Here is a 21879-nt window from a genome sequence, read left to right on the forward strand (position 1 = left end):
CCGCCACGCCCCCTCTCGCGAGACCCAGCGAGCGCAGCGGCCGCCCCGCGCGTGACCGCCGCGGCGCATTGTGGGAGCCGGGCCTGGGGGAACTAACCATCGAGACGGGGGAGCAGACGCGACGGCGGACGTTCGCCGCCGCCATAGAAAAGCGGGAACCATAGAGATAGCGTGGCAGAGCGGCGGGAGACGCCGCTGTCAGCGCCCCCTTGTGGCGCGCCTCATCTGAGTGGCGCCTCAGCGCTGAAGAGCTGGGTTTTCACTGAGTGTCGGTCATTTATCTTATATACTAATTAATAACTGCATTATTATTAGCGCTAAGAGGGATGAGGGGCTTGGAGGACGTCTCTGGCGGTGGTCGGCTGCCCTGATGCTCACCACGGGGTGAGGCCGCCTCAGGACAGGCATGAGGGAAAGAGCCGGGTTGGTGCTTCACCACAACAACAGGCACCTCGCTCCTCTGGTCACTCACAAAGATCAAACCAGGGTCGTTAACCAGAGCCGAGGAGGTGCAGAGTTGTGACTGCTGAGGAGGAAGCGTTCTATAAGAAGAAATAGGTCAGCCTGACTCTTCTGAAGGACAGAAAACCCCGTTACTAAATGACCGTGACTTGAACAACGTATTTTGTTTACAACTCGCCACAGCAAACAAAATTCTAAACACCAAGGTACGCAGGTAATTATTTAGCCGCGATTAGAAGAAAGCATATGTATTTCTGAAACGGCATCTTGTTTGTATTTCATTTATTGTACTATGACAGGATGAGTGGTTACATGGATGGACAAGGAGAGGGAACACCTTTAACGGGAAAGTGAACACACTCCGGTTTTGTTCACAAAGCTCACCAAAACACTCGAGCCACTGAACAGAACATGCTGTTGGCCCGTCGCACAACACAACTCTCCCGTGTTTACATGCAATACAACAGCAGACCAAAACAATGCATGTTCCTGCTCCCATGTAAGATGCACTTCAAAAGACCAGCCTGTTTCCTCCTTGGACACACAGGGAAATACCCATGTATGCGCCCATCAAAACCAGTCAAACAAAAACCAAGGCATGATCTTCTGAATGATAATCATACACCTGCCAAAAATAAGTATTAACGGAACAAATTTCAGCACAGTTGAACCAAATCTGTCCCATGAATGCACAATACATTTATTTACTGAACTACAGTGATAGAAGCCCAATGTAAAAGGGATGGGTGGAGGGAAGTTAACTTTTTCCTTGTTTTATGACCTCTTCCAAGGATGGAGGAGTTTATTTTAAGTAACTAAGTCTGCAGACACAAATGAAAAGCTACATACAAACTTGTACCTACACCCAAGTTAACATCTGTAAATATAGTAATGGCAAGTGCGGGTCTCAGCATGCTTTTAAAAATTAGACTTAATTTATATGCAATTAGGAACCAAAAATTAATGGTATTCTGTGAAAAGCAAGGAAATACCAACCACAGGGTCAAAAGGCTGTAAGTAGTGACAGACTCATAAATGCAAACAGAACACAGTGCTAAAATGCATTTTTGATTGCAAAGCGTTAGGCGGTCGCACTGTAGATGACTCCGATACCTTTTAATTGTCATGATAATTCCTATAGTTGCAAATCACTGAAGTAAAGCAAATTATTTAATATGAAATAATAGCAGACATTGTGAAAGGTTGGGCCTTCTGCTTAAAGTACTGGATGTAGCAGGTGATTTTATCTATGTAGTCAGACATTTTTGTGGATTTTTGGAGCAAAACACAGGAATTGCCTGTTCAGACAACCTGGCTTTTGAGGGAGACACATGCTGCTTACCACAGCAAGGCCTGCTATGAACTGGGGCCTGCAAATTCTGCTGCAGCCCAACTAATACGTACTTTTAAGTGTTAATAATACCAGATGAAGAGCTTAAAAAGCCCCTCATGAAACACATTTTTAGGACTCTTCAGCTGGAATTTCCAAGAGATAAAGACAGGAGTAGTGCTGGCACAGCTGAGTGTGCCTGTCACATGGAACAGCTACACACTGAACCGCTCATGTAACTGATGAACCCCAAAACAACTGGTGCACTCACAGACACAGGGGAAGAAAGTAACCAAAACCTGTTAACTGACATTAAAAACTATTGTCTTGGATTTTACAAACAGCTGGGTTATGACTTCTGCATTCAGAGCAAGAACGTCACAAGCACCCTTCGGAAACCGGAAGGAACACTTGAAGGAACAGGTACCCTCGACAGGATTACAAACCATCGCTTCTTAGTTGCAGAGCATCTAACGTAAGTACCATTATCTCATATTAACTGAATTGACTCTTTATTCATATCACATTAAGTGGAAGAAACATATACCAGTCAAAGACAGGTACAGGATGAAGAATTCTGCATTATATGGCTTTGAATGCTGGTGATAAAACTGCAATAACCTTTGACAAAGTACAAACACACCTACCCAAACACACACCGTTACCATTTTACTGTATCACAGAGTTAAGAGTATGAGAAGACCTCTATGTCTAAGCCATTCCTAATGAGATATACAGGATTGCTTTTTAAAAGTAATGTAGAAATTGCTATTATGTATCAGCACACTGCTTCATTTTACATACGAGCATATGTGTCTTGTAAAAAAATGAAGGCAAATGTTACAACTCAACAAACACAAGTAACTTATTCAGAATAAGTCAAATATAGGTGCAAAACGGGTATGACAGGGAAAAAAAGGTCAGAAGTTGTTTAGAAAAATTCAGAACTCATTCATAAAACTGAAAGCAAATCCTTCTTCTTCAGCTGAAAATGAACTGCAAGGCAACACTGTTTTTCTTTTACCCATTCACTATTTGCAAGAGGCGATTTGAAAGCTTGATTATCTTTTGTTTGCTCTGTGTTCTTTCTTAATTATCACAGACTTGAGTATGAAAACATGCCTTCTTTCTGTTGAAGGATCTCGCAAAGTCTGGGCAAGGAAGGAGATGATTTCACTGTAAATGGTAACATGAGCTGGGTGGGAACAACTAACTGAATAAATACAAACATCCCCTTTCCTTAGCCACTATGGGTCACAAACATCACTCAGGCTTCAGTTTACTGCAATATTGGTAATAGATTAAAAATTGTCAGCACTTGCCCTTGAAACAGGGGAGTGCAAAGAATAACTGGGGGAGGAAATCAGAATGCAACTAGAATAATAGAAGAGAAGCATGAAATAATTTCCCCTATTTTGCAGTTTGCTTTTGGCTAGTAAACACCGTTTTCGCACTTACATCAACAGGAACCTTAAAGCAGCAGGCAAGTTTGCTGCTTGCAAGGCATGTTTTTGACCACCGCTCGTGTTTGTGCTTCTCTCCAGGAATCCGTATCTAGAATTTCACCTAGAATTTCACTAGGCAGGAGCTTTTTGTGGACAATCCCACCCATCTATTAATCATAGTCTATTTTAACCGTCGTAATAGTGTCCAGGTTTGGTTTTTCACTGTTACTCCTTCCATGAACGGAAGTTAAATGTTTTTTAAGAGCAGACTTGTGTTTGAAGTCCATGTCGCAGCAGTGACACTTGTAGGGCCTGTCCCCACTGTGTATGTTCAGGTGATCCTGGAGTGTACTTTTGGCTGTGAAGGTCTTCAAGCACACCATGCACTGGAACGGGCGGATGCCCATGTGCCCCCGGATGTGTCTGTTCAGGTTCTTTTTCTGTGTAAATGTTTTGCCACACTGCAAACACAAGAAGAGTTTGTGCATTTTCAGATGTCTGAGATAGTTCTCAAGGTGCAGAAATCCCCTGGGACACTTTGGACACTGGTGCCGCCATGAATTGCTGGAGTCATCCACGCTCTGGACGCCGTTTGTCCCACCATAAGTTCCTTCTGGATTGTCATTGACTAAAGGCTGGAAGTGATTTCCTGGCATTTCTGTATTTCTGCTTTCAACTGTAGAATTTATCAAGCAGTGCTGGGTTTCTGGAAAATACAAATTTGTTTTAGAGGAAGTGCAAGGCTGAGGAAAATTATCATTATCTACATTTGCAACGTTCATAGAATCCATTCTGAAGACACAGATTTCTTCATCCTTGTATCCAATCTCAACTGTTGATATTTCCGAGGGTTTGGGGTCCTTCCTTTCTGAGATCACGTTCTGCACTATGGGCTGCAAGGTGTCCCCAGTCTCCTGCTTCACAGGGTACTCAACATTCACTGGGCTGTCTTCAGAGATCTCAATTATTTCACAGTCTTTATCTAAACCCTCATCCCCGTTTCTCAGTTCAGCATCTGAGGAATGGCACCTCTCCGCAGCCTGGTTCTCCATGGAAGCATCAACCTCCAGGTATTTCGACAAAGCTTCAGTACACTTCTCCACAATGTGAACCATCTGGAGGTAGCTGGCAGCAGTGAGGTATTTCAGCAGCTCCTTCTTTTTGACTTCCAGAGCGCCAGTGTAACAGGAGAGCAGGAGCTTTCTGCCCACCTCGGCGCTCTGCAGGATGGTGATCCGCACCTGCCTGGACTGATTTAGCAGGAACTGATCCCGCATGAAGGTGGAGCAGGCGGCGAAGATCACCTTGTGCCCCTGGAACTCCGTGTCGTTGATGTAAATGGAGACGTCGCAGAAGAGGTTCTGCTGCCGCAGGAGGTTCATCTTCTGCAGCACGGCATCCCCTTGCTGCTCGAACTGGAAGTGCAGCACCTCCGAGTCCGCTGCCATGGCGCTGCTCCTGAGGGGAAACCACCGGAGAGTCCCGCCGAGCCCAGGCCACCCCCGCTAGCGGCCCCGCTCTCCTCCGCGGCGGCTGACGGGCTCCGCGAAGCCGCCCGCCCTCCTTCCCTCCTGCTCACCGGCCGCTTCCCGAGCCGGTGCGTGCTCCGCCGGCGGTACCGCAGCGCGCCGGAAGCGCTTCCTCCACCCGCCCCTTCCGGTACCGGCCCCAGCGCTCTTCGGTCCGCCCGCCCCTTCCTCTTGTGCTCCCCCCCCCCGCCCGGTACCGTTACCGCGGTGAGCAATGAGAGGCGGCGGGAGACAGAGTTAGCAGCACGTTTATTATGAGAGTTGGCACTGCTACAGCGGCTGCCGCCGGGGGACACCGCGCCGACACCGGGGCGCGCCTCGCCAAACGTCCGGTAGAGGTAGCAACGTACGGGCCCGGGGCTCCGCGGGCCGCCGCCCCTGTAAGGCATCTCGGACAGCAGCGGACCGGGGGCTCCGTCCCGCCCCGGGACGGGCGCCATCAGCGAGAACAGGCCGAGGGAAAGGCGCAGTGCCGGGCAGAGCAGCAGGCTTTGCCCCGGCCCCCGAGCGGGGAGGAAGCTACCGACAGCCACCGACCGCCTGCTTTGGTAACAACGCGTAGAATGAGACTTTTGCCCAGTCACTGCAGAGGTAGCTAATGCTCAGTCCTTCGATTATACAGTCTCCAAGGAAAAACGTCCATTCTACCTTCTCAACCCTTACCACATCAGGAGGGCAACCCGCGTTCCCCTCTTTGTCTTTAAAAATAAAGATTAAACGTGACTTTACAGTTCTCTTAACAGTTTTAGTTTGTATCGCATCTCGATTCTCCCTCCTTGCCTTTACTCCTCCCAATGACTCCAGAACCAAAATCAGCCCCACACAATGAAGTTACTCCATCAAAAGTCCAGCGGGCAGCTAAGTTTTGCCAAAAAAGCTAGGTTAGAAAAAAGACTGACACTTCAATTTTATCAGTTACTAATTTGCAAAACGTGTCTTCTAAAAGAAAAATAAATACTCATCCCTGATCTATACAGGAGGCTCTGCAGCTGCACCAGAAGCCACAGGAACACATGCTACACAAGCTATCACCACTTGGAAAAGTGGTGAGCCTAAAACACTGGTAAACCTAACAGTCCTAAGGTTTTCTTCTTCTATATAAAATAAATAAATTAAATGCCAACATAAAAAAAAACCAAACCTAATATATTCAAGGAGTTATTAAAATATTTCTGTAATAGACTTCAGTTATTTTTAGAATATGCAGGAAGTTGTACAGCACATTAACTTGTGAGACTATCCACTTACCAGCAAATAGTATTCTACACATTAACACACAGAATATGATAACTGCCATAGTCCTCGTCTGAATATGCAGCATCAGTAGCAACAACCAATGGATCTAGTCTTTCACTAACTGGAACATTGCGATGAAGACAACATTTTACATACATGGACCATTAAGTTTACCTTATTCTACAGAAAACAAGCTGCCTCTGTGTATTTAATTTAAAATAATTCTCACTCCATTTTCATCTGCAATTCAGAGAAGCATTAGCCAGATTTTTCTGCTCTAATACCTCTCCTATACTCTTCACTTGTCTATTTCTTATAGGGGCAAGTTTTACATGAACTCTGCCACCAGCGCGCTCTGCACCATGTCATCAGTGTACTGCCCTCTTAGATCTCCAGTGCTTCTGGAGTCACGCAACCATCTCCTGCATAAACCTTTTTGAGGTTTATAAGCCTGCACCCTTTGGCTAGGCCAAAAGCACAGACATTAGTAAGAAGTCACTGTTCATCCAACAGATGCGTCCATTTTCATTGAAGGAGCAGTCTTCTGCATTTCTGCTTTTTCCTATTTACTTCTGCCATGGTCTCACCAAATGACCCCAAAGCAGCCTTTTCAGTGAATGCAGTCCCAGCCTTCTCAGATGTTGACATTGCCACAGCACAGGGTGGACTGAAAACTTACGTATCTTGACCAAATCATTTTTTTGTTCCTTACGAAACCCCCTTGTCTCTCCGTATCAGCTTCAACAAGCTGTAGTCTCTCTACAGTAGGATTACAGCTTCATAATTCCACAAAACCAACAAACTTCCCAGACAAAGCTTTCAATACCATCCATTTTGCTGCCACTTTTTCTAGCATTTGCACAGTTTTACTCCTTTCTCTAGCAGAAGATCATTTTCTTTACCACATCCATATTCATATCTGGTTAGGCTGTTCACTCATCCCTTACAGCATGTTGACCTGGCTCTGCAAGCTCTTATTCTCCATGTCTATCTTCATTCTGATGTTAGTGCTATAGCTTATTTCCATATAGCGAGTAATGTATTATCAAAATATTTGCACAGTACAGAAGATTCTGCCAGAACACAAAATGCAAATGTCACCTGCAACCATCACCTTCAGTTTTAGCTCAAAACAATTCTGAAAGCAGGTGGCTTTAAGAGGAGAAACAGTTTCCCTTCCTATGCAAACCTTCTGCCCCAGGAACCTGAACCTTTTGAAAGTTCCAAATAGATTTCAGGACTAAATATATCTGCTACAACTTGAAAGACATAATGCCCTGACTCCATTTCCATTGCTTACTTCATAGCTGTCCATGGAACAGTTCATGTAACAGTCAAGTACAGTAGTTTAAGAACACAACTGCAAAATCTGATTCACAGAATCACCTCGCTTTTCTACTTGAACCTATGTGGGTTTCTGAAAATGTTCTGCAACATTAACATCCATCAGTGTAATGCCTGTGTAAGGGAATCCTGGCTTTTACACACATGGATCTGAAGATCAAGACCAGCTTTTGATAATTACATACAAACCATTTTTTGCTCTAACACACCTTTGGTCATACCTGTTTAGCATTTTTAACCATACAATAGCAGCCTTTCACCCCCACCCTGTCATTCAGACACACAAACAGTACTACTTTTAGGCAGGAAGCATAATCTCAGCCTCATGCAAACCTTGTGGAAAAGAGCTGCATTGGAAGAAATACTCCAAATACAAACAGCAGTTCTCTACAGAGGATCAGCCATTTCATTATTAGTTTATGCTACACTTCAGTGTAATAGAGTGCTGTTCTACTGGGAATGGTGTCCCTCATAAATTACTTTCAGCCCGATTGGGATGCGGATAATTCCATGGCACTTTTGAGAAGTAATATGGTATAATCCCAGAATCCCAATTAACATGCCATTCCCGCTACATTTGATGTTTAAGGCGGTATACAAGAGGTATTGCTGAGTACAGCTATAGCTGCTATATTAACCTATGGAAATTGTGTTACCTATACCTCATTCTATGCTCTGTAAAACATTAGTGGCCGTGAACTATGCAGGGCACTTTAAAAAAATATTAACTTTGTTGTTAACATTCCTATGGCAAGTATTTTTGTTCCTTTTTTTTCAAGTTAACTGACATGTGGCCCTTATTAGCTATCAAGGAGAAATATACAAGAACAAAAAAAAGCAAGGCATGGAGTTCTTATACATTTGCAGCTTTGAAAACAGTTTCTTTTCACAGTGTTAAAAAGCAGTATTTCTCCACTCCAGCTTTGCTCTAAAATTAACAGCTGTTGTGGTTTATGTGATGCAAAATTTATGGAAGATGAGTGATCATTTTTAGTTTTGAAGTGTTTAGCTTGTCTCAGTCAGTACATACACTGCTAAGTGCCCTTTAAAAATCCCAAGTATGAGAGTGTAAGACACAGGTCACACTTGCACTCCAGACACCAGCCTCTCACATCCCAGAGCTGCCATTTCTTCTCATTTAGAACAGTTCTATGCAATGACCAGGTAACCCTGCCATATCATTTAGGGTTTTATCTTTTCGTAATGCATGTTGAGGTTAAAAACCCTGAGAGCTTTTAAGATAGCATTGACTGGCAGCAGAATTTCCTTGAAATAGTTTAGAAAGGGTAAAAGAGTGACACAAAAATACTTCATTTCAATTGTAGGGGTCTGGAGATAAGACCGGAGAAAGGGAATTTTAAGAGGTAATTTTAAATTTAACTATATGGAGTGCTTTCAGTTATCCAGTGATTAAAAAAAAATAAATTGGGTTATCTCAGAGACTTGTCCTCTTTGCTCTCTCCTCCACCTGCCCAGACACAGAGTCCTCTAACTGTACAGCACATGGTTTACTGGCAGCCCACAGCAACAGTCTTTCAAAAGGTGTTAGTCTTGAGTCTCCTAATCATTGAGAAATTAAACAATTAACCCCGTAATCCACAGTAGAGACGCAGACAGAAACCTGAAGGAAGATTGCTATTCACAGAAAATATCAAGTAAGACTAAGAATGGTGGCTGGAGACCTGCCAGGTTTTGCAATCCAACCTGCCATCATCCTTCCATCCATCCACCCATTCATTGCCTTTCAGGGCATACCACTAGCTTAGGTAAGAGCCCAAACCAGCTGCCTGCTTCTCAGTCATGATCTCTGCAAAGGGCTGGTTTTAACTGCTCAATTGACACAGGTACTATCATTTCTTAAACCAAGCACAGCCTGAGGCAGCTTCCCTGCATCCAGTACCTGGCTTGCATCAGCTTGCTGACAGACCTTACTGTCTGTAGCAGCGCTACATGTGAATGTATCAAAGTCCACTGTTATGTCTTGAACATTTCTTTCATTGGCATTGTCAAAGCTATTTTTACCGTGTAGCTGTTTAAGGTGTTTCCTCAGAACGGGTTTATGCGCAAACACCATGTCACAGTAGTTACACTTGTGGGGCTTGTCCCCACTGTGCAAGTTGAGATGGTCCTGTAAGGAACATTTCTGAGAGAACGTTTTCCCACAGATCTTACATTGGAAAGGTTTGATGCCTGCGTGCACTCTCATGTGCCGGTGGAGATTGCCCTTCTGAGTGAATGTCTTGCCACAGAGCAGACACATAAATAGTTTATGCATCTTTAAATGATTAGCATAGTTTTCCAGATGCCGAAATACTCTTGTGCACTTTGGACACTGATGGTGCCACTGGAGACCTTTGTCTATACCTCGGTTGTTGGGCCCAAACATATCTTTAGAGGCCAGAATGATGTTATCACTGCCAGCATAGGAGAGGGCGTAGTTGTGGAGGTGGTTTTGCTCTATTTCACTTGCCCTGTTTTCAACAGTGGAGTTGATAAGAAAGTGTTGCGGCTCCGAGGAATGCAACGCAGTTTGTTCAGAAGAAATAAACTGGTTCTGATCCTTCTTATTTCTGACTTCTGTTACCTCCCCAATGGACTCCACCTTGATGATCTGAATATCGCTATCCTCCATATCCATGCTGTCTTCCGAAGGTTGGATACAAGGTGAATCTTGCTGCAGAGAGTCATCATCTCCTTGATGTTCCTTCAGCTCAGAGGAGTCGCTTTGCTGTTCGCACTCTTTACTCTCCAACGGCTGCTTCGGTTTTATAAACTTCCAGAGGGCCTGTGTACATCGTTCAACGATGTGGCTCATCTGCAGGAAGCTTGCAGCAGTCAAGTAGTTTACCAGCTCCATTTCGGGAAACTCTAGAATGCCACTGTAACAGGATAGGAGCAGCTGCCGCCCCACTTCCGAACTCTGCAATATAGAGATTTTGACTTCTCTGGAGTCATTCAGTAAGAACTGATCTCGTAAAAAGGGAGAGCCAGCAGCAAAGACAATTTTATGCCCATGAACTTCAACATCATCTATATGAACCACGACATCACAAAACTTGTTTTCTTCCCTAAGTTTGTTCATTTTCTGTAGCATTGAATCCCCGTAGTTGTCAAACTTGAAGTGAAGAATATCTGATCTTTCTGACATTTTGGCACACCTGAGGAAAAGCAGCAAGAAAAAAACCACCACTAAGTGAGAACTTTTTTCATTTTCTAAAATGCAACTTAGACAGGTCTAAAGCAATAATATAAAGTGTGTGTTTAATCAGATATTACATCCTGAATAAACACTAAACCGTGTGACATGTTAAGAAAAAGAAATCAAGTTTACATGTCGCCTTACAATAGCTTTCACCTCTTTTTCATTTAATGCAGCTTGGCTATAAAGTAGAGGAGCTATGGCAGGAATTCTCCAGAAGCTGTATCCCAAAGAGTTAAGATGTTTACCACACTGTTTGGAATTTAAAGGGAAGCCATGGCAGTAGTTTTAGCAGCCTTAGCTCTTGTTAAGCTTTACTTCCACATTAAAACTCCTCAGAGATTTTGTCTTTACTAAATAACAATGACATTCCTTTAGCTTTTGGATTCTGATTTCCTTTAATGCCTAAAGAGCTCTCATTGATTCAAATAGATTCAAGGTGAGACAGAACTTTGCACTTGCCAGACATACAAACACCCCTCTTAACATGAATTGTGCTTCTAGAATCCCTGTTCTGTATACTAAGGCAATGTAGAAAGTTTTGTTTCTTGTCTTCTTTGGCAGATTACTCCTCTAGGAAATTTGTTCTTGTTTGATAGTACTTGGAATGAAGAACGGTGGCTCTCCCACCAAACAAGTATTAATCTTTTGACCTTCAACAGTTCTTTTAAGAGTTTTTCTGAGGCTACACTGATTCTCAATGAAACACTGCTCATGCAATCCTGCCAGAGAGCTGGGATTGCAGGAAGTGGAGAAATCACAGACACTAAATGATGCAAGATTTGGCGAGATAAAAGTAACAAAGCGAAGCAAAACTGACACCTCAAACCTCTTACAAACACCACACAAAGCCTGAGCAGAAGCTTTGAAGTTTATAGATAAAAGCAAATACTGTTCTCTTGGGGTGTGAGATGTCAGCTCCGTGGGTACAACAGGAAAACATGAATTCACATGACAGAGGTTCACAGAGGAATACTTTTAGGACTATTCTTGACAAGGAGGGTTGTTGCAGATTGCTGATCAGACATCAGTCGGAGGTGTGACCTCCTCACTACTCCAGCCCATCAAGCATCTCTTCCAGTGTACAGCATGACAACATTGCAACAGGATTCCAGAAGCCTTCAGAACCAAAGGACCCCAGAGAGCTCGGAAGCAGAGGCAGCACCGTCCTGCAGTACAACCAGTTCTGCTGAGCCTACATGAAGCAGAGCCACCAGTCTCCCGACTCAAGTTCAGTTCCCACTCCTACTGATCTCCAGGAGGAAAAAGCGATCAAATGACCCTAAGCCCTCCTCAAAACCGCGCCCAAAGGCGAAGCAGCCCCGGCCCCTTGGGAAAGAGAGAAAGAAGCGGGTACCTGCAGCGCCGGGCCGCGTCCCCCCGCTGGCACCCGCGGCCGCTCCCACCGCAGCGCACGCCGCGGCCTCCGGCTACGGACCTAGAGAGGGGAGGAGAGCCGCCGTGAGCCGCCGCCCGGGCCTGCGGCCGCGCTGCCCCAGCGCCGGGTCGGGCCCAGGCGCCAGCCGCTCCCCCCGGGCGGCCCCTCGTCCCGCCGCGCCCTCGGCCGGGCCGGGCAGCTCTGCGAACCCGGCCCGCGGCGGCGGCGGGAGCGGCGGGAGCCACGGCCCGCTCCGGACCCCGCTCGGGGGCAGCCGCCCGCGTCCCGCCAGCCCGCCGGGACCTACAGGCGCCGCCACCGCAGCCCAGGACGGCGACTCGGAACCGCATTGTTCGGCCGCCGGAAGCGCTCGGGCGCCCTCCGCCCCGCACCCGGAAGCGCCCGGCGGGGCACCGCCCCCTCCGCCCGGTCACGTGGTGGGCGGCAGCGGCGGCGGCGGCCCAGGCCCGGCACCGGGAGGCGGCGGCGGCAGCCGGGGTAGGTGGGGCTTGTGCTGCCGGCGGGGTCCCGTCCGCCCGGTCCCTCCGCCCTCTGGCCGCCCCTCCCCGCCGCTGCCCGGCGGTCCCTGTGAGGTGCGTGCGTACGGGCGCTGTCCCTCCGCCGTTCCGGGGCTTCACCGCCGTTCCCTGGCCGGCGAGCGGCGTGCGGGAGGTGGGGGCTCTCCTGCACCTCGTTACCGGCGTGCCCTTCCCTTGCCCCCCGGGTCGTGTCTCCGTCTCGCTCCCTGTCCTCTCCGCCCGCCGGGGCCGCGGCATCGGCGCGGGTGGCAGTGCGAGTGCGGCCGTGATTCCGCCCCGGCCCGCACAGGGCCAGGCGCTGCCGGGTCCCCGGGCCGGGTCCCGGGCATGTGGGGAGCTCCGGGCCCGTCCCGTCTCTTCCAGCTCCCTCGGCTCCGTATGGGTGGACTAGGGTGACCCACCTTGCTCCCAGGCCCCTCCCGGCCGTGAAGCCAGCAGTGTTACCGGGACCCCTCTGAGCGCATACGTGAGCCGCCGGAATTCACTCCCGCGGCGGGACCGTCCGGTCCCGGGCTGCGCTGGGCTCCTCCGGGACCGCCGCTGCTTTTACCGGCTGGGCACTCGCTTCCCTCCCCGTGTCCCGGCTGCTTTGGTTGGTGCCTGTTGCTTCCAGGTGGATCCTAAAATGTGGCATTGCATTGCGGCCAGCGGTCTTCACTTGGTGTGTGTCCCGCAAACTCGGTGTTCCTCTCGGTTTTTTTTTTCCTTCCTGTTGTCACGGAGACGTTTGCTTCAGTTAAAACGGCCTTAGAAAATTTTTAAGGGCTGATTGTGTCAGGGGTGAAAATTCAGTATAAACAAATAGGCTGTGTTAAGTTGACTAAGAAACATTCATCAAGGAAAAAATCAAAATCGAGCTGGTAGAAATAGACCTTTTGTCTGTGTAGTTTTGTCTGTTCAAGGCATGTTTTGATAGAGGAGAAAGAGAAAAAATACTTCGATTTGGGGAGGGAGAAAAGACCACGTTTATTTCTTAAATACAAGTTGGAGGTGAAGTTGTGCTTACCTGTACTGTTATGCAGCTACAGCGTGCTGCATATCCCGTTTTGTTCTGCTTACAGGTTGCGTTAAAGCAAAACTTGATGGGATTTCTTGAGATTTTGGGCAGGTTTATTAGAAAAAGTGTAACTGCGTAGACTGCCTCATTGCCGATTAAATTACAGAAACACTGTATTCTTTTTAAAGGCCTCTACTTACCATTAAAAGGTCAAGGACCTGAGCAAACTTATTTTTGTGTACAGAGTAAACAAATTAACAAATGGAGCTTGGCAGCCGGTTTCCTTCTGTTCTCCTAATCCCAGTGTAGGCAGCTTTTAGTAGCATGCACCCAATGCAACTCTCCTTTTGCAGTTCTTTCACAGTGTAGTTTGAAAGCGCTGTGTTTGGTGAGCAAAACACTGTTTCTCTTTGAATCCTGATGAGAGAGGGACTCCAGAAGTATATAGAGCATCGTGGTAGGAGTTTGTTTAGCCTCTGGCTGCACTCACTGCCTTTATCCCAGGCTCCAGCCTGTGTTGTACTCTGTGTGTCCCAGTTCCCCTGTGCAGACAGCTCCGAGATGTGCCTGATGGAGCTGCAGGCGCTGAGCATGGATGGACCATCCGTTCATAGCTAATTCATTCCAGTGACATTCCAGTGACGGACTGGCTCAGGCAGCGTCAGCATTTCTTTTATAAGGCATGGTTTCCCAGGACCTGCTGCGTGTTTCTGGGGTTGGGGAATTTGCTTATTCCAAGAGCTTAAAAGCCAGAGTTTTGTCCTTTGAGCAGAGAGTTGAAATGGAGATTAAAAGCAAAATTATATTGGCCATAACTATGAATTGTTAAGGATGATTAACAAAGATTGCATTAGGTTAACTCTGGTGGTTTGCCTGATGCCTGGTTTTGCATGCAAGTGTCTAGTGGTTCACTCAGCTTCCTGAGGTCGGCACTTCACTCCTCCTGAGAAGAGAAAGGGGTTGAAATTTGAGGCAGCATTATCTCTAAATAATGCTATCTCTTTGTCTGTCTGGCTTTTGAGGTTAGTGGGAGCATGTGTGGCTGCCAGTGTGTTTTAAAATGAACAGGAAAGTTAGTATTGTAGTTGCTATTTTTAATTCATTACTCTCTTTAGTCATCCTAATCTTTATTTTCATGTGCAGTATTCCACTGGCTTTCTTGCTTCATTTTGAGTGCAGAATACTTCCCGTTGCATTTGAGAGCGTGTGTTGCACAGGGAAAGTGGGTAAAGATCAAACATGATTGCTCAGACTAATCATGTGATATGTGAGAATAAAAAGGGTTGTTAGTGATTGATCTTTCTTGTACGGTTGGTCCATCCCCCCAAGCTGCAGTAAAGTACAGGTGATGTGTATGTGTTTGGAAAGAGTCAAACTACAGATCCTTTCCTATGTGTCTGTCAGTATGACATCAGTTTTGCTCTGGCATTTCTTATGCTGCTCAGGTGGAAGCACCTGGAACCACTACTTGGAGTGATAGTGCAGCATTTCCCGGGATTCTTTCAGGACTCTGGCTGTATGTGTAAAACAATCAGCTTGCACTATGCGAATTGTCAAGGTAAAAAAATCACAGATGTCAAAGACTAAAGACCTAAGAGTCCTAAAGCATGCTGGCTTATTTGTCATACCAGAGCTTTGCAAAGTGCATTGTAAAGCTTCTGAACTTGGCTACAAATTCCATTCTTCACCCACACTAAGATGCTAATGATGACAAGTAGGAAAGTAGAACTTTGTGTGTGTAAATTGGACTGTACTGGATATTATTGTTAAGCTCTGCATAAAGCCAGGGGAATAGAAACAGAGCATACATTCTTTTCAGTGAATCAGTTTGCATTGAATCAGTCACCTCAGTGCTGTGTGACACCTGCTTGTTTTCCATAGCAATATACTTAGTGTATTTGTGTTTTAGGGGCTACAGGATATACGTTTATGTTGTATGCCAAGCTTTCTGACTTCCCTGTTCAAGGTAGCTTCTATTACTGCTATTCCTCGGTAATTTAGTTAGTACTGATGTATTGTTCTGCTGTATCTGGTGCATTCTTCATCAGATACACTGTAACTTTGTGGAATTGCTGTAGGAACTGCAGCTAGAGAACAAAAGCTGAGAAAGATATGAATAAATGGGGCGGGGAATCTCTCTAGTTTGCCTGCCTGTTCTCATGCTTGTTCTCTTTTCTGTCCTGAAAACCCAAAACTTACATATATTCTGTATTGTATTCCTCTCTTAATTCAGGCAAAGGGTGCTGCATTTGCTGTTGGCTTAAAGGTAATTGCTGTTTTAAAAAGTCCAAGAAGTTCACAGCTGAAACACTGCTATTTCAGCTCACCCTCTGGCTTTTTTTGTGTGTGTGGCTGTGGATATTCTAAACAGTGGAAAATGGGTGCCCCTTGGAAATGGAGTGAGAGCCGCCACAGATACAAGTGCCTTGCTTCACTTGTGTGTGTCTCAAGGTGGCATTCAAGCCTCAGTCTCTTACAGTAATATAAAATGGAAGGTTTTCTGTTTTTCCTACTCTTTGCTTTAAGCTCTTTTAAATTCATTCTAGCAATGCTTGCAAGGAAAATTTTGGTCCCAGGTTGCAGATCAGGTGCCAAATACTTGGGAGAGGATAAGAAAGTAAAAGATAAATATTCTGTAAAGCTAAGGAGCTAATCTTGAACTTTGATAGGTTTTGTTTTCCAGTTGCATGAGATGTTAGCATGGTGAATGGTGTCTTTGCTGGTCCTTTGCATATTATCTTGGACAGGGAGAGTAAGGTGGGTTGATGCTTGCTTTAAAGAGTAAAGAAAACCATCTTTTACGAAGCTAATTTGTTTCTTGGCCTCGCATTGCAACATTGTGAAACAGCAGCAGTGAAGGTGAATTGCATAGACTTAGAATTTTAATCTCATTTTTCAGCTTTTTCTAATGATCTTTTGTATGGGGAGAGGCAAGGACACTCATTTAATGACACAGGCGAGCAAAGAAGTAAGTGGTTGAAACTTTGCCACTTAGTATGTGCTTTCCCTAGACGCTTCATCTCCCTTCGAGGTGTAAAGACACCTGCAGGCAAGGAGTTAAATTATTGTGGTGTAGCTTTGTGTCAGGAACTAAACTATGCTGAATTCAAAAGCTCATATTTTATTTATGTTGAAACAAACCAAAGTCTCTTTCCTTGTAAGGGATGTTTGTGGCTTCTGAGAACCATTAAAACCCGAGATCTGCACATGGATGGGGTCTTCTCTCCTACCTCTCTGAACCGTGAGAACAGAAAGCTTCAGCTCTTAAACAAGTTGGAGGTATTACTAAAGAGCACTGTCACTGCTGCTGTTCTTGCTTTTTGATTCCAGAGAGGTCATAAGCCTGTGTGCTTAATTGCTCTGCTGGTCTTTGATGTGTGTCCTTCCAGGCTGGCCCATATTTTAACGAGCTCATAAGCCTTCTCTGGTTGATTCTTCCGTTGTGAGTTTTCTGATCCAGATAAAGTGATCCTGTGGAAAGCTGCATGGAACAAAGCGACAGCAAGGAACACAGGAAATAAAATGCATGCAAAGCAAAGTATGGGGGTGGGAATTTTGGTTAACTTCAGGCAGTGCTTTGGTATTTTTGGTATTTTAAAGCTGCTTTTGCATCTCAACTATTTGAGCATTAATCCCATGAACCTTAGTGGCTGATTCCAGTGGTTGGGTAATTGAACCTTGCTTGCTGATACATCACTAATAAAAGCTTCTTACAGTCGTCTACTACATTGTCCCTTTCCTGTGCTGTCTTGTCTTGTGTAACGCCAGTAAGATTTTTGCTCAATGTAAGGTTGGCAAAGTTGGGACCTTCTGCTGTTGCAATTCTGTATTGTGAAACTACTGCAGGGGTTAGGCTGTGCTCTGGAATCGAGTGTGGCGTCTGTTTAAACCACACGATTGAAGAAGAGTATGCGAAAGCATGGCATACTGCTTCTTTATTTGAACTTAATATTGATGAAAGGTGTCAGATTGATAGACTTTGGCAATAGGTGAAATTAGCATTTTGAGACAGATGCACTACACCAAAATAAATAGCTAAATTGATCCTCGCCTAGATGATCTTTACAACTGCTTGTGATCAAAGCCCACTCTTCTACCCAGCCTTAGTGTGGCAGATGAGTTTGTACTGCTTGAATGAAAACAGTAAAGCCAAAGGGCTATTAAGTGTTTGGAGCTTATTTTTATTCTGTGTTTCGGTAGATTTGATGTAGTTATTTTCAGGTGATCTGTGTATTATATAGATGGTGCAATAGGGAGCTTCTGTAGAAATGTTTTAGTATGAGTTCTATAAACAAAAGCATCTTTAAAAATGACAACTATGCCCTACCTCTAAGATACACACACGTGATACCTGATAGGCACATACAGTGAGTAAAACCCTTCAAAATATCTAAGTTTCTCAGCCAGTAAATTCTCATTGAAAGTCAGTGGATCATAAAATGTTTTTGCAAAGGATACCTGAATAGCTCACATACTTTTGAAAATGATACCAAATAATCACAGCTGTATTGACAGCCACAAACAACCCACATCCTCCTTCCTCTTGCACACTGCTTCAGTTGTCCAGTGAAACATGTTTCAGGACCACAAAGCGACTTGATTGGTAATCAGGTTAAAAATAACCCAGAGGGAAAATGAGTTGTTGTCCTCCTGGCAGATCTCATGTCATGTTGGTGGCTGTGCAGGGAAAGGGTATTGATGGAAATAAAAGCAGCCTTTGCTATTTTGGGTGCATTGTTCTTGGTTCAGTGAGGAATGTGATGAGCCATGCTTGTGGCTGTGCCAGATTTCTCTGTTGTTTGGATGCTCTGTTGGAAGCCAGGTTGGGGACATTCCTCTACCAATGGAAGGCAGAACTTGAGGCTGAAAAAGCACTTGGGTTTGGTCATGCCTGGAATCATGTGAAGATCGGAGCCATTGTGATAAGGGTATATTTGGGTTTCTGGGAAATTTAATCACCCATTTTTATCAGGCAGTCTGTTTTGAGCCATGGGTTCTGAGAATTTGTGCTGTAGAGTTCAAGGTGTGCAGCTGAACTTCACCTTTTGTTCCTTCCTTCAAATGCCTCTCAGTGCCAGCTCCAGCTTTTTAAAACCCTCTGTTGGCTCTGTTTCTCCATACTGATCCAGCTAATGCTGTTCTTCCTGCTTCTTAGAAGTCTTTTATTGTTCCTTGCAGTACAGAAGATTCAGTATAGATGTCTCCTTGTTTTAGAGCATCCTTACCACAAAATATTAAGAATCTAAGTCTTGTTTTGGGGGAAAAGAGGGTGACTGCAGCATACAGCAAGCTCTGATAGCTACAGGAGTAAGTTTAGTGTTAATGTAGGTGAAGGCAGACATTATCTGAAGAGAGTAAATAGACTTCATAGTTCTGTCTTTGATACGAGTCCTTTGTCAGCTGGCATAGTGTGTGTTCCAAGGGCCTGTTTTGTGCTATGTGTAGAAAATGGTGCCCGGCATAACCATGAAATACTGCAAAGAGGTTTATTAACTTCCCTTTTGTGAGCTGTGGAAACCAGTGCTCTGACAGTAGCATGCTTCTTAGCAAAATCAAAGCAGGACCGTGAGTGTACGCTGACAGAAGAGTTGTAACTCGGTGGTGCTGTCAGATGTGTTACCTTTTATAACTAGTCAGCAGGCTTCTGAAAAGAAACGTTTGAGCATTTTAGCATGAAGTTTTATATAAGTATTTTTATGATTTTTGTTTTTCAGGAGTTTATAACATATTTAATCTCATTCATGAATCGAACTTCCTTTTTAAGTCATGGATGACAAGGCTTCTGTTGGAAAAATCAGTGTCTCTTCAGACTCGGTATCCACTCTTAACAGTGAAGATTTTGTCTTGGTTTCCAGGCAAGGGGATGAAACACCATCTACAAATAATGGTAGTGATGATGAAAAAACAGGACTGAAGGTAAGAATCAATAACCTGAGTTTGTTCCCTGTTCTTCTAAATCAGACTAACCATAGAGAGCTTAAAGAGGGACTTCTTTATTGTGGAAAACTTGACAAAAGGAAGAACTTATTCAGGAATCAATTTTGCCAATGATTTCTGCATTACTATGGCTGAAGTCAGAGGTGGCAATTAGGTTCTGAGTAAGAGCTCTCTCCATCACTACCTGTGGGTTTTTTCCCACTTTGCAGAATTCATGAAGTGCTTAGGATGAAAGAGACCGAGTGTCAAGAACTTGGATCTGTGATTTCATCACAGCTTTCAGATAGAAAGTAATATTAACATACGCTTGATTTGACCATAGCTGTTAATTAAATCATGTATTAAAGTTTTCCCCAATGTGAAATGTTCTCTTTAAGAAATGTGGAAGCGTAGTTATAACTAACAACTTGGCAGAAGCTGAGAATACAAGCCTGTGTGTTAGGCTCGTGTGAATTGGAAGGGCATTGATATCTCACTTCTGAAAGTGCTGTTCTGAAAAGAGACCCTTGTCACTCTTTTTTTATTTCCTCCTCTTTTATTATTTTTTTTTTTTTGCTACTAAAAGAAAATCTTTCATCTCGATTTGTATTCCAGCAATCTTTAAGCAAAGTGACACAAGTAGGGTGCTCACTCCAAATTCCATCATTTTAATGTGTTGAAAACCAGATCTTTGCTGGAGTAAGTCAGGTTAGTGTGTTTTTTGTGGGAGATACAAAGAGATACTCCACCATAACATCACCATGTGACTGATGTCTATGGTCACATCTATGTCTTGAAAATGTCTTTAAGGATGATGAGAAATCACATGTTCTGCCTCTTGGACTGAGTGTTCCTCTCTTCCTTGGCAGCAGTTATAACAGAGACTTTACTGAATGTTTCTTGATGCTTTTGCTCCTCTTGCTTTTACTTCTCAGGTGCTTTGTTTTTCTTGCATTCCTTTGAGTCCTGGACGAGATGTACTATTGTAGTGGCTGTTCTCTTTTACATAGGACTTGAAGCTAGTTCTGTTAGGAGTCTCAAGATCTTACTTTTGCTTCATCTGGCAAGAATGTTCACTGCTGTTTTATTGCTGTTGCAGAAGATTGTCACTTCACATCATAGGATCATCTGAAAATAAATCGAGATTCTCTTGAACAATGAGCTTGGTGATCTGTGAAACCCACTGAAAGTCTGTAATCTCACACTTGTCTTTCTACATATTGCAAATACCAGCAGCTAGGAACACTTAACAGTCCAGAATAGTCTCCGTAGTGGTGTGTACCTTGAGAATGCTTATGTGGCGGTGTGCATAATAAGCTCCCAAAGTTGTGATGCATCATTTGAGACCCCAAGAGATGGACATGGTCAACTAGATTTTCCCTTCCATGCTGTTACTCCCAAAGAAAATGTGGAAGTGTGAAATGCTGTGTAGTCTGCAGCACTTCTTGCTCCACATGGGAGCTGTTTGTGTTGCTGGTCAAATGATGGCCTTGTGGCGGTCCTGCAGTGTTTGTATGACACGCTGTATCTTTAATACAGTCAATGAAATTGAAGAGACTTGTGTATCAAGTCATCTTCATAAAGCTTGCAAATACTTCAGAGTATCCATAATCGGTTTCAAGCTCACTCCTGAAGTTTTCCTCACGTGTTTACTTCCAAAGTGGTTTATAAATGCTGGCTATGGGTATGTTGTTCCTCTTGATGAGGAAGGAAGAACATCAGCGCTGCTGCCGCCTGATCGTCACCAACCATAAAATAAAGTTATGGTGTTTCCTGATTTGACACTGAATGTCACAGAGCTTTGCAGGTCTTAAAGATAAGCTTCTTTATGAATTTAGTGCCAAGCCTGAGCACAGTCCTTGAACAAAGCGATTCACCTTGTGCCTTTCAGTATATGGTGTTTGAGAGTATGTGCTCTTTGGTTATTGGCTGCAATCTGAGTGATTCATGGAAACATTACACCTTAGTTAAGCAGTTAGTGTGCACTCTGAATTCTCCCATGCAGGGATCTTCCTGTTAACCTCCTTCCTTCTGTTTAGGGAGGTGAAAAAACTGTGAACAGAGGTGTTCTTAAGGACAGAAATTCTTTTGGTGGTGGTTTACAAGAAAAGAGACATACTACTGTAGAATATGGCTTTGTTCTTGGTATCTCTTTTTTCAGCTTGCAAATAGTCATCAGTAGCCAGTTTTAGTATATTATTAGACTGCTTATTGTATGCATGGATAAGTGGAGTTGTGAAGGTTGTCAGAGCTGTGTAAAAAATACTGCCACTGTGATGTCTAAGTGTTTAAGTAGTATATATAAAATTAACAGTACACCATGAGAACTGAGGTTGTGTGTTTCACAGGTACAAATAGGATGAGTTTTTCAGGAAGAAGCAATTGCTTTGGTATTTATAACCAAGTTAATGTGTTTGCATATGTTAAACCCCTTTTGCTTTGATGTGCCTACTAAGAAAAGCAGAAAGTAAGTTCAGGTGTCTTTTTCTGGTGTTCTCTTTCTT

At 44.5% G+C, this 21879-nt stretch overlaps 3 protein-coding genes across 9 annotated transcripts in view; 1 reads left to right on the forward strand and 2 right to left on the reverse strand.

Annotated features, from left to right (window-relative positions):
- Positions 1-727: 727 nt before the first annotated feature.
- ZBTB6 (zinc finger and BTB domain containing 6) lies at positions 728-4890 on the reverse strand. The gene has a single exon (XM_062641411.1). The coding sequence runs from the start codon at positions 4683-4685 to the stop codon at positions 3408-3410; it is 1278 nt and encodes a 425-aa protein (XP_062497395.1). The 5' UTR covers positions 4686-4890; the 3' UTR covers positions 728-3407.
- A 106-nt stretch (positions 4891-4996) lies between these two features.
- Positions 4997-13043, reverse strand: ZBTB26 (zinc finger and BTB domain containing 26). 3 transcript variants are annotated; one of them, XM_062641409.1, is made up of 3 exons: positions 12929-12971; positions 11903-11983; positions 4997-10504 (listed from the first exon to the last, which is right to left on the reverse strand). In XM_062641409.1, the coding sequence occupies exon 3, from the start codon at positions 10492-10494 to the stop codon at positions 9178-9180; it is 1317 nt and encodes a 438-aa protein (XP_062497393.1). In that variant the 5' UTR covers positions 10495-10504; positions 11903-11983; positions 12929-12971; the 3' UTR covers positions 4997-9177. The 3 variants fall into 3 exon arrangements, with proteins under 3 accessions (XP_062497393.1, XP_062497392.1, XP_062497394.1); XM_062641408.1 differs by lacking the exon at positions 12929-12971 and adding an exon at positions 12231-12334; XM_062641410.1 differs by lacking the exon at positions 11903-11983 and having other exon boundaries at positions 12929-13043.
- Positions 12329-21879, forward strand: part of RABGAP1 (RAB GTPase activating protein 1) — a 69069-nt gene continuing 59518 nt past the window's right edge. The window contains exons 1-2 of one of the 5 annotated variants that reach the window (XM_062641405.1): positions 12329-12421; positions 19177-19375. In XM_062641405.1, the coding sequence (XP_062497389.1) occupies positions 19226-19375 (150 nt within the window). In that variant the 5' untranslated portion in view covers positions 12329-12421; positions 19177-19225. Of the gene's footprint in view, positions 12517-16621; positions 16739-19173; positions 19376-21879 lie in introns of those variants that run through there. The other 4 variants (XM_062641403.1, XM_062641401.1, XM_062641402.1 and 1 more) reach the window with 4 other exon arrangements.

This window comes from Pezoporus occidentalis, unplaced genomic scaffold (genome assembly GCF_034315485.1).
Source record: "Pezoporus occidentalis ecotype Australia unplaced genomic scaffold, CSIRO_AGI_Poc_V1 ctg68, whole genome shotgun sequence".
Taxonomy (NCBI): Eukaryota; Metazoa; Chordata; class Aves; order Psittaciformes; family Psittacidae; genus Pezoporus; species Pezoporus occidentalis.